The 12,250-nt window shown below is 50.2% G+C and overlaps 1 protein-coding gene across 2 annotated transcripts; it reads right to left on the bottom strand.

The window, feature by feature from the left end:
* Positions 1–437: 437 nt before the first annotated feature.
* Positions 438–11,956, bottom strand: NR2F1 (nuclear receptor subfamily 2 group F member 1). 2 transcript variants are annotated; one of them, XM_034440668.3, is made up of 3 exons: positions 10,835–11,956; positions 7,550–8,077; positions 438–1,471 (listed from the first exon to the last, which is right to left on the bottom strand). In XM_034440668.3, the coding sequence occupies exons 1-3, from the start codon at positions 11,262–11,264 to the stop codon at positions 1,191–1,193; spliced, it is 1,239 nt and encodes a 412-aa protein (XP_034296559.1). In that variant the 5' UTR covers positions 11,265–11,956; the 3' UTR covers positions 438–1,190. The 2 variants fall into 2 exon arrangements, with proteins under 2 accessions (XP_034296559.1, XP_034296564.1); XM_034440673.3 differs by lacking the exon at positions 10,835–11,956 and adding an exon at positions 9,029–9,916.
* Between the last annotated feature and the right edge of the window lie 294 nt (positions 11,957–12,250).

Here is a 12,250-nt window from a genome sequence, read left to right as displayed (position 1 = left end):
ACGCCTAGAGACAGAGGCACCTCGCTAGACACCAGGTTCAACCTGTTATCCCCCATTCCCGCCCCTTGAAACTCTTGGTGGAAGCTGCAAACCAAGGATTTGGTGTGGGGGAGGGAAAGCAGGACCCCCCCCCGAACTCCACAGACAACCAAGTGGGGAGGGGAGCTCCAAGGAGCACAGATTGGGGGAGGGCAGCGGGACTCCGGTGGTCCTTCAGGGTGTTCTTGCCTTTTGTTCTTTTTGCTAAATTCTTTTATTTTTGCTTAAATTCTCACTTCAATTTTTTTTAATTCTTGAAGAACAGCTTCGACAACATATATCGCACTCATTATAAGAAGCAAAGGGTTATATCAAAAATTATTAGTATAGAATCACAGGAAGCCTGGTTTGGAACCAGAAAAAAAAATACAAAACAGATATAGATACATACACACAGAACAATTCCTTGTTTTTTTTAATAATTATTTGGAAAAACGTTATTTCCCCCTCCCTAAATTTTTTTGTTTCTTGTGTTGGTTTTTCTTCTCTCCTTTATGCGCATAACCATGTTTTAAATTTTACAAAAAAAGTGAAAATAAAGACTAATATTTTACAAAATGAAGAACAATGTTCGTGGTCAGTGTGTCCCTGTGGATCCCCCCCCCATCCCGTTCCCCTTCCCCCTCGGTTCAGTTCGGCTTCAGTTTCGTTGCTTAAAACCGTGTTTGCTGTACAGTTGATCACCGTTTCGGTCCGTGACCAATCCAGGAAAATCCATCTAATCCTCTTCCTCCTCTTCCTCTTTCCTCTCTTTTTCGGAGGGGGGGGGCGGGCGGGCGGGCGGGCAGGCAGTACAATGAGAAAATCCCTTCGGTCTTTGCTATTGTTATTATTTTTTGTTTGTTTTGTTCCTTCGTTTTAAAAGTCTCCCACCTCGGGGTCGCCGTTGGTTCCACACAGGCGAGCTGCCCCCCCCCTTTTTGGCCACCGCCGCCGGGCCGGAGTTGCCAGCCTCCGCCAGTCTCTCCTTCAAGACGAGGTTTCCGGGCTCCCGGCCTTGGGGAAGTGGGGCGTCCGTGGGTCCCTTTCTTTTGCTCTTTCGCGCTCTCTCTCTCCTCGGGACCCCCACCCCCTCTGGCCGCCCAGCCGCGAGGCCCGTGGCGGGTCGCTAAGCGGGGGTGCCGGTGGGTGGGGGGCGGCCAAGGGCTGCTCTAGGAACACTGGATCGACATGTAAGGCCAGTTGAAGCTGCTGCCGGAGAGCAGCATGTCTCGGATGAGCGTCTCGATGGGGGTTTTACCTACCAAGCGGACGAAGAAGAGCTGCTCGATGACCGACGAGGAGACGGTGCGCAGGGAAGGCAGCCGGAGGAGCAGCTTGCCGAAGCGGCTGGGCTGGTTGGGGTACTGGCTGCGCACGTATTCCTCCAGGGCGCACTGCGATTTCTCCTGCAGGCTCTCGATGTGCGCCGCGTCCGACAGGCCACAGGCATCTGTCCGGCCATCCGGAGAAGCAGCGTGGGCGAAAGAGAGAGAGAGAGAGAGAGAGCAGGGCAAGAGGGTTAGCGAGGGCTGCCCATCCCGGCTAGCCGGCAGTTCGAGCCCCCATCCCACCCCATCCCACCCCATCCCATCCCACCCCATCCTCTCCCGACCGGAGACCCCCAGGGAGCCCTGACAGCCCTCCCCGGTGCCTTCTTCACCTGACTGCCGTCTCTTTAAAAAAAAAAAAAAAAAGAGGGGAAAAAAGGGAGGGAGGGAAGGAAAGGAGGAGTGGGGAACCGGAGCCACCCTTCCCGGCCCTGCAGCCACGCGGCTGCAGACGCCAGGAAGGGCCGAGGCCTCGCTTCCTTCGCTGAGAGTTGCATCCTATTGTTAGCCGGTGGACACGCGCACTTGCCCTCCCTTGCGTAGAGAGAGCGAAAGAGAGGGAGGGGAGGAGGGGAGGGAGGCCGCCAGGCCCCGCCAGCTGTGCGTGGAGGGGGGGGTGTCGGAGATGGGGGAGTGGGGAGGAAATCCTTCGTGGACAGTCACCCCAGGACGCTTCCGCGCCCCCCTCCACGCTCTCGGGAAAGGCTCCGGCCGGGGTGGGCTGAATGGGGGGGGATCAGGGGCTGCGCAGGCAGACGAGAGAACCGACCCAGGCTAGGCTAAGGATCCGAGCCCCGCTCGCACCAAAGGCGGCCGCCTCCATTTCCGGGAGAGGGAGAATGGGGGGGGGGGCGAAGCGGAGGAAGGCTGAGAGAGAAAGAGAGAGAAAGAGAGAGAGAGAGAAGGCGAGTTAGACTAGCGCTCGCTTTGTCTCCGGATCGAGAGACGGATCGAGAGCCGTTGAAATTTGGTGGCCTCTCTGGAAGCCGGATAATCAGCGCCGGGAAAATGGCTCAGCTCTCTGCCCTTCATCCCCCCCCCCCCGCTTCTCCTCACCCGCCTTGCGCTAAGAAGGCTCCTTCTCCCGCAGCTGCTCTCGCTCGCCTTCACAAAGCTGCGCCGCCTGCCTGGCCCGAGCTGGGAGGCTGCAGCTAGAGCCGGGAAAGGAGGCCTCCAGAGAGTGGGGAAAGTGCCTAGCTCCAGTTTCTCTTTCGGAGGGGAAGGATACGCGTTTCCCGGAGCCAGAAAACTGCATAAGAGAGACCCCCCCCCATATATATATATATACCTCAACCCCCTCCCTCCCTCCCTCCTTCCTCGTAGGGTTAAAAAAAGAGGGCCGAGGTAGCAAGCTATCCTTGCTAGTAGCTTTCCGACTGCTTCCCTATTATTATTATTACTGGTTAATCTTTAGTGAGATTCACAGCCTTTGAGGCTGGTTAATAGCTCAGCAGCTCGAGTCCTAACCAAGGACCTAGGAACTGTTAAGGTATCATCGGAGGATGTTATATTATTATTATTATTATTATTATTATTATTATTATTATTATTATTATTATTATTATTATTATTATTATTATTATTATTATTATTTATTCGGGTTTTAAAAACAGGAGAGAGAGAGAGAGAGAGAGAGAGAGAGAGAGAGAGAGAGAGAGAGAGAGAAAACAAGGGTCCAAGGAACAGAAGCGGGGGGGGGGGGGAGGGAAGAAGCCACCTGCGCATAAGCGGCGGGTGCTTCGGGCAGGGAAGCGGGGAGCCGCTGTCGTCTGCCTTGTTCAGATTCGCAACTTGTTTTCTTCTATCAATAATAAATATTTCAAAACATCATGATCACAAGGCAGCCGTCACCTAGCAGGGCGGTTTAGCGGAGATCAAAGTAGCTTTTGAGATGGATGTGCGTGCGTGAGAGTGGGCACGCGCGCGCGCGGCCGCGCGTGTGTGGGAATGGTGTGTGTGTGTGTATGTGCGCGTGTGTGTATGTATGTGTGTACGAATGTATTAATCTGGGGGAGGGTCCCCTAAACAGAGCTTAAAAATGTAACACCTTAGAAAAAGGCAAGGAAAAATTATTTGCACAATTCTTTCTGAGCTGTTGTTTTTAGCTGGGGTCGCGTATGTTAGTTTGGTGACAAGGGATCTCCCGTTTTCAGGCCGGGCCTTTCAAAAGATTGCCAGGTACCTTCATGCCCACGCTTCTGGCCTCAAGCGAAAATAGAAATAAACCAAGCCATAATTCAAACGCTTCTGAGGAAAAGACCTTCCTGACCCCAGCTACAGACTAAGGAGCGCTTAGATGTACAATTACGCACGCCCGACTGTTGTGCTAATCCATGCTTTTGCCTTAAATGCAGTGATCATTTGCAACATCTAAAATCAGGGGAGGAGGTGCGGGGAGAAAAAAGAGAGTGAGAATGTAGGTCTGAGAGAGAGAGAGAGAGAGAGAGAGAGGAAAGGAGGGAGGGAAGGAGGGAGATTGCAATGCACAGACGTCATGCAACAGAGACCTGCCCTTATTTGTGGTCCATTATAGTGAAGAGTCACTATCTTCTTTAGCTGTGACTAAGAGATCTTCCTCCCCTAAACCCTCTAGCTTCTACTCCCCCGTTTGCCACGTTGCCCTTTTCCACCAGGGTCTTCAGTTTCAGGCAACTTCTAAATAAGGCAGGATGAAAGGGTCTGGTTGCCTCAGCACATCTCTTTGGAGGCTCCCTGCCCTATTCTCTGGATTGGTGAAATATTTATTTCTGCTTCTGCTTTCTCCAGCTTGAGGCCACCACTGGGATTGTGAGAAAAGAGCATCGACAAAGCTCCCCTCCCCTTCTCCTTAATATATCCAACAGATGCTTAATAAAACATATCTTCTTCTGTTATTCCCCCTCCCTTCCTTCTTCTTCAAGCTGTACTCCTACCTAGTGCATGAGGGGTGGGCTTTGAATTTACTTGGCACTCCTCGCACTCAAGGTAATTCTCTCCTCCCCAGCAAACACGTCTGGATCGAGGGGATGTTTTTCGACCAGACAATCTGAAAATTAATTAAACAATCTGGGCTCTCTGATCGATCAGCTGATTGAGTTGAGATGAAATAGTAGACCAAAGAAGGAGAGTGATGATATTCGCCTCCTTCGCTTACTTCTTTGCTTACTTCTTTGCGAAGAGAGAAAAGAAAGGAGAGGAAGAGACTAGGAAGGCAGAAGGTGATGGACATAGAAACGGTGTTTCTCTCATTTTCTTAAGCGGTTATAATTTCCCCTGCAGTCATTATTTCTTTGTATTTTCCTTTCCAATCAATGGCAGAGAAACGATATAAGTAAATAAAAAATGACTACATACCACATGTCAACCAGCTTTTGTTATTAGGTGGTACATATTTTATCTAATGCACCTAGGAGCCTTAAGTGCTCCAAAAAAAAAAAAGAAAGAAAGAAAGAAAGAAAGAAAAGAAAAGAAAAGAAAGAAAAAAGAAAAAACACACCCCCGTTTGCAAAATAGGAAAATGAGAAATCAACATTTTGTTACTGCCTGGGAGATAGGTTTATACATCTGACCTGCTCTGATATTTCTGTGGGTAATATTACCAATATAATTCTAAGTTGTAGAGGGATGTGCACTCCCATGTGTTAATTAAAAATACATTTGCTAAGGAAATCAGCATATTGGTGTGAAAAGTAAACATGCTGGTTACTTTTAAGGTGCTGTTTAGCTTGAGGATAGTCTCCAAACTTTTTATGGCTGAACAAAAATATTCTGAAGTCCAAATGATGGTGATCAAATAAATAAATAAATAAAATATATAAGAAATACACAAATCTCCAAGCAGGCTTAAACACTGATCTCTCATCTAAAAAACCCAATGATTTTGAAGCAAGACTTATTTTACATTTAGGATCAGATTGCTGAGTTAAGCCTCTGGGACCAGGTGGCTAAAAATGTTTTTTCCATCCATCAAAGTTTGCTTAAAAAGTTGGATGGCTTGATGAAAGATTTGCCATCAATTACCTTCTGGCCAGCAATCAAAACAAGATTAGCCCAAGTGGAAATGAGTGTATATGAAAACTGAAAGGAGAGGGTGGTTGGAAGTGGGGGAATGTGGGGGTGGATGGGAAAGAACCATCAAAGGGGTCATGCTGGAAAATGCTATTCCAGTGTACCTATTGTTACTAAATGAATAATTATGAACAATTTAACATTGCTCTGAACTCCCCCGAAATATATAGCAATAATATCTGCTTTATTAAATCAGCCAGGTAAACCTGAGCCTTGAGGATAACGGAGGGGGGGGGAGGTGCCAGACCTTTTAATCTGGGGACCCTTTCAGTGAAGCCCTTTTAAGCAACCACCTTTCTTTACCTTTTTGGCTTAAAAGCTTCTGTTTTAAAACTCATCTGAATATTTCTGCCCTTTGTCCTGTCCCCCTTGTCTCCAAAGGAATAAATGGGTTAAGAAAAAGTATGTGAGGCTGCAGTTGAAATCACCCTGAAAAATGCCAGCAGGGTCCCTTTTTGTCAGTTGTGAAAAAACACAAGTTTCCGCCACAAAAAAACAAAAAACAAAACAAACAAACAACAACAACAAAACAAAAAAAACCCCACCAGGCCAAAGATAAATGGAGGCCCAAACCGTGTCTCTAAGGCTGCTTCGTAAATCTCCCCATTTGTTTTAAGATCTGCACTTGATCCTCTTGCAAAGGAAAGAGTCTTCACTCCCAGCCCTGCATTTGCAGCCAGAGGAACAAGGGGGGGCAGTCACAGTCCACCTCTCTGAGCACTGCGCATACCAATGAGTCCCCATCTAAATAAATTATCCACTGTTCAAATCGATATTAATACTACGTATGTTTGCTACATTACAGTTTTGCACAAATTTAAGAGTCGTTTGGCCACAATGTAAATACTACTTCTCAGGCACGTGAGGTTAGAAATATTGATAGATTCTTCCTCTCAATCAGAAATTTCAGCAAGTCCAGCCAATGAAATCTTTTGTGTATTGCAGATTTAAGGGGAAATGTATTAGTACTAAAGCAGGCAAAAATAATTAAAAAAAAAAAAGACAACAGCACAACTATTCCCATGAACTTTCAATCTCACACAATCCTACTTAGGAGTAAATTCTGTTGCATTCAGTGGCATTTATTTTTGAGCAGGTGATTGTCCTGTGTAGAGTGCAAATTTAACTCACAGACAGCCATACCTTTCCAGTAAGGCCCAAAGGCCATCTTGTATATCATATCCATAAATCTTTGATTTTGTTGATATATGGCTCAACCGGGTTTGCAATAATAAAAAGATGCCTGCATTTTTATAGATTTCAACCAGAGCACTTCAAACGTGAGGTTAATATCCTCTTTTGCAAAGTTAATTTGAGCCATCTATCATAAACAAAATTATGGACCAGCACATTATCCATCCCTGTTTCTAATTTAATTGGGTGGGGGTTGGGGGGGGGTTGCAACTAATCTGTTAGTATTGGTTATAGTGTGTTTTTATGTGTGTTTTTATGTATTTTTTTTTCTGTGAACCAGAGCTTGGAGATGAGAAAGTACAGAAACTAGAGAAAGAAGAAATGTTTGGAAATGGGGGAGAAAGAAAATAAAAAAATGGGACTGGAACCTTGAGAAAAAGACAAGAAAATATCTCCACAAATCTTGGGGCGAACACTTCTTTTTAAGCAGGAAAGGAGAGAGAGAGGGGGGAGGAGTTTGGGCCTTCAGGTCAATTTTTACCTGCTCCTCTGATCACAGCAATTGGAATTATGAATACTTCCGGTAAAGGGGAAGGGGGAACCACAGAGCAATACAGAGTAATATGGAAGATTTATTTGTATCTCAGCCTTCCTATTCAACAAGCTCTGGTGAAAAACCTTGCCTAAGGTTTTAAACCTCTCCCTCTTCCCTTTTCTCTCTTTCTCTCTTTTTCTCTTGCACATTTTAATTTACTCACTGCTTGGAAGCCAAACTCCAGCCAAGGCAGCCACAGGAGCATCCCTTAAGCCTTCCCTTTGCCAATTTCACGCAGAACCTAAGGAAGCTGCCCTGGCCCACCACCACCACCACCACCACCACCACCACCAATAAGCGAGGCCTGCTGGCTAGGCCCGAGCGATCTTTGGCTCTCAGCGAGTCGGCCCAAATCTCCGGGGAAAGGCCAGGGAGGGCCTGCTTCCCCTCCTCCAGCCCGCCCAGCCCAGCCCGGCCCCCTGACCTGAGGTGAAGAGGACGATGGCTTTGAGGCAGCTGTATTCGGCGGAGTCCACGTGCAGGGCCTTGAGCTTCTCCACCTGCTCCTGGAAGATGCGGATGTGGTCCATGAAGGCCACCACGCGGTCGGCAGACATGGGCGAGGCGTGGAGGCCGGCGGCGGCCAGGAGCGGGGCCACGTGCAGCGGCATGGAGCACTGGGCGGCGTTGAGGACGAAGAGCTCGCTCCAGGTGAGGCGCAGCAGGGCCACCTGGTCGGTGATCTGCAGGTCCGGGAAGAAGGGGATGTTGCGGGCCCACTCGACGGCGCTGAAGAGCAGCCGCGCCGCCAGCTCGCAGATGTTCTCGATGCCCATGATGTTGTTGGGCTGCATGCACTGGCTGCCGTAGCGCGACGTCGGGTAAGGCTCGGCTCGCAGCAGCAGCGAGATGTAGCCCGACAGGTAGCAGTGGCCGTTCAGCGGGTCGCCGTTGGTCAGCGCGTACTGGCCCGGGTTCGGCTGGCTCGGAGGCATCCTTCCTCGCTGAACCGCTGACGAAAAGAGGGAGAGAGAGAGAAAAGGAGAGGAAATGTGCATCCGGCAGCCTGGACAAACCCCAGCCCTCCAGGCAGCCCTCGCCCCGCGCTAAGGCGAAAGCAGCAGCAGCAGCAGCGGCGGCAGCCCAAGCAACGCGCGCGCCCGCGCACACACACACACACTCCCTCACTCCCAAGCGCGCTCCTTCTGGCGTACGCAAACACACACAAATCCGAAGGTATGCGTATGGGTGATAGGCAGACATACAGACACACACACACACACACCACACACACAATGTAAGCCCCCCCACTCTCCCGCAACCTTGCATTGTTGTGCAAATGGGGACGCCCAGATGCTCCTGCGAGGGAGGTTGCCTTGTCTCCCCCCTCCCCGCAAGAAGAAGATGAGGATGAGGATGATAAGAAGAAGAAGAAGATGAGGATGAGGATGGTGAAGAAGAAGGTGGTCCGGATAAAAGCACAAGCTTTTCAAAGCTGCCTCTGCCAACGCTTAAACAACAACAACAACAACAACAACCGTGTATCAGGTTCCCACCTGCAAAATGTTCCCGCTTCGTCTTTCCAGAGACCCAGTAAGACATTCTGAGTCTTCTTGAGCCCACTCGGTGCTCAAAGTTGCTGCGATTGCAAACTACCCTCCAGCCAAGCTTTCCCTTTATTTGCCAGTCCGGAATCGCACAATAAGGCTACCAAACTGGGAAGGGGGAGGGGGGAGGGGGGTGTCAGGGCTCTCCTTAGGCTTTGCTACTCTTGCCTAAACAATCAGGTCCCAGTCCCACCAAACACACACACACACACACACACACACATTTACTCACACAACCAGAGGCAAGCCTCTGCCCAATTTAAATGGAACGTCCTGTATTTAAAAGGATGGAGGGGTGGGGGGTGGGGAGTTTGTTACTGTTAAAAGAGATGGATTAAAATAAATTGTGAACTTACAGAAGCCAAACATGAGCGGCAAGGAGGGAAGGAGAACGCCAAGTCTTTAATTGTATGGTTCCAGAAAGCACCAACTTGCTACTGCTTTGGCCAGGGAAGACAAACATTTGCAACCGTGCAGCCTGCACAACACATACATACGTACACACACACACACGCCTGCACGTACTACTCGAATGCCATGGATGCAGCCACTGTCCCAAATGTAAGCGTGTTTGGATTTCTTTAAAGCTGAACAAAGTTTGTGTGTGTGTGTGTGTGTAAGTGCGTAAGTGTGTCGACCTACCACTAATCGAGGCCAAAAAATTCTAACTTGAGACTTATAAATATAAAGGTGACAAGGTGAAGAGAGAGCCTCTGGTGAATATTTTAACCCTCTCAATTAATACTTTCTGTTTCACACCATTGCATATTTTAATCATTTTCAATCAGGGTATTTCTGTCTTGCTGTCAGAACCTCACTTCGATTTCTGTTACTATAGTTTAGATTTCCAAAGCTGCAGCTGTGCATTTCAAACACAGTTCAAAAATAGTGGCGGATTTATCTCCTTCATATATTTTTGTACTGATTAATTTCTAGTTATGTTTCTTCAAGATGTCTTTCCTGACAAAAGCTGGCTGAAGCTACAAATGAAGTCATCAGTGGACAGTTTTTTTAAAAAAATAATCCTTTTTTGCTATGGCACAAGTGAGAAAGTATTTTAACATTTTTTTTTTCAAATTTTCACTGCAGAAAATGAATTATTTGATCTATTTGACACTTAGGACATTTTAAATCAGAGCTTGCATATATTGCAGTAAACCTGGGTAAAGGAAAAATAAAAAGTAGATGGAAACGTATTATAAAAGGATGGGGGAAGAATCTTTCTATTTGGGGTGGGGGAAGAACCTTGCTATTACAACACTGGAAGTATTTGTGTTTGTTTTCAAACATTGACCAGCACAATCCAGAAAGAAGCTATGCTTTATGGTAACAACAACAACAATAGCAACAACAGCAACAACAACAACAAACACAGCAATCATTGACTTGGGGTGGTTTGCAACTGGTAAGTAGTACTGTATTTAAGAGACAATGGGGAATGTCTTGTGGAAATGAAATGAAGAGCACACAGAAGGATGAGGTTGGTGAAATGACAAAAGTACAAAAAAGAAAAAAAGAAAACAGAACACATTCACAAACTTTCCTCCCAAAGCACGAGAGGAAAAAGGAATCTCGGCAAAGGCCAGATGTTGGAAAACGAGGAGTAGCTAGCAGGTGAGGAAGGCGGCAGAAAGAAGCAATACAAGCGGCACAATTCACACACACAGACAGACAGACGCACGCACAGCCTTGAAACACATTTCTTTGGGGGAGGCGAGGAAGTTTTGACTCGTCTGAAGTTAGGATTCCCATCCGCCGCCCTTCCCGATTTAACAGGAATTAGAAATAGCGAAACGAGGCAGGAGAAGCCAGGATGGAAAGGAAGGGCTGCTTATGTGTCCCTTTCCTCCTTCCTCAATTCCGAGTTATTGTTATTATTTAAAAAAAAAAAAAGGCAGGCGTGGGGAAGAGAAAGAGGCAGAGGCAGAGAGCGATAGGACTAGTCGACTCATACGCTCGGTAGCCTTGGGTGCTGATATTAATAATAATAATAATAATATTAATATTAATAATAGGAGTACTAATAATCTGCGGATGGAGCGGGGAGCTGCGATGTGGGGGCGAAGGGGACTGGGGGGGGCAGCAGGTCTCCCCCTCCCCTCTCCGGGACCCGCTCCTCCACACACCAATCTGGAGTAGAATAGGGAGGAAATCATATTCACCTTCCCTCCTCATGCCCACTTTGAGGCACTTCTTCAGGCGGCAGTATTGGCACTGGTTGCGGTGGTGCTGGTCGATGGGACAGTTCCGGTTGGCCCGGCAAGTGTACGTTAAGTTCCTGCGGACGCTCCGCTTGAAGAAACTTTTGCAGCCCTCGCAGGTGAACTGCCCGTAGTGCTTCCCGCTGGACTTGTCGCCGCAGACCACGCACTCGATGTGCTGCTGTTGCTGCTGGCTCTGGCCGGAGCTCTGCTGCTGCTGGCCCTTGTCGCCCGGCGTGGACGGAGCGCCCGGCTGGCTCGGCGTTTGCGGCGTGTGGGGGGCCGCCGAGGCCCCTTGCTGCGGATCCCGGCCCGGCTGAGCTGCTCCGGTGGGGCCGCCCCCGGCCACGTCCTCTTGCGCATCTCGCCAGCTGCTAACTACCATTGCCATATCTCGGGCCCGCGGAGGAAAAAAAAAAAACGGGGGGGGGGGGTCCGCCGGGGAAAAGGCCGGGAGAGGAGGGGGTCCGGGCTGGGTGGGGGAGGGGTGGGGTGGGGGAGAAAGCGGCTTCTCCGGCCGGAGTGCTTAGGGGGGGGGGAGGAGGAGAGCAGGAGCGAAGGCTCAGGACTCCTCTTGCTTGGCTGCTGCTGCTGCTGCTGCTACGGCCGCCGCTGCCTGCTCTCTCGGCTGGTTGCTTCCCGCTTCTCTCCCCTGCCCTGCCCCCCGCCTGCCCTCCTTCCTGCCTTCTTCCTCCTCTCCTCTCGTCTCCTGCCTCGCCTTCCCCGCTCCCGCGGTTTCCCTCTCCCCGCCTCGAATTCGGGGTGATTCCTCGGGAGAGGGGCGATGGGATTCCCGCGAGCTTTCAAGGCTTCTCGGCGGTCTCCCCCACCCCCCACCCCAAAGGCTCGGGGAGCGTTTCTGTGCCGCCCGGCCAGAGCCTTCCCTCCTCCTCCTCCTCCTCTTTCCTTCCCCCCAGAAAGGCGTCCTTCTTCAAGTTGCAAACCCGAGCGGGGCGAAGCGGGCTGTCGGGAAAGGCATTCAGGAGGGTCACCCTGGGGAGGAGAGGGAGAGGGAGGAGGAGGAGGAGGAGGAGGAAGAGGAAGGGAAGGAGGAAGAGGAGGCGATGGGCTCGCCCGACCCAGTCCGGGCCGGCCACAGCCCCGTACCGTCCGAGCGGGCGAGCAGCTGGCACCGCGGGCGGAGAGACGCAGGAAGCCGAGAGGGAGAAGACCGCCAGGAGGCTGCCTCCACCGCCGCCGCCGCCGCCGCCTCCGCCTCTGTCTCTGTCGCCGCCGCCGCTGCTAGGAAGGCTGCCGGTGCTGCTGCGGCCGCCTCCGCCGCCGCCGGGGCCCGCCGCTTGGATCGCGCTCGTCCCCGCCGCGAGCCTGGGAAGGGCGGGAGGCCGGCGAGGAAGCGGCCGAGGCGGAGCTGCCGCT

The sequence above is a fragment of the Pantherophis guttatus genome, chromosome 2 (genome assembly GCF_059756535.1).
Source record: "Pantherophis guttatus breed Tessera chromosome 2, ASM5975653v1, whole genome shotgun sequence".
NCBI classification, from domain to species: domain Eukaryota; kingdom Metazoa; phylum Chordata; class Lepidosauria; order Squamata; family Colubridae; genus Pantherophis; species Pantherophis guttatus.
The sequence above is the reverse complement of the archived record's forward strand: the minus strand, read 5'-3'. Positions and strand labels throughout refer to the sequence as shown.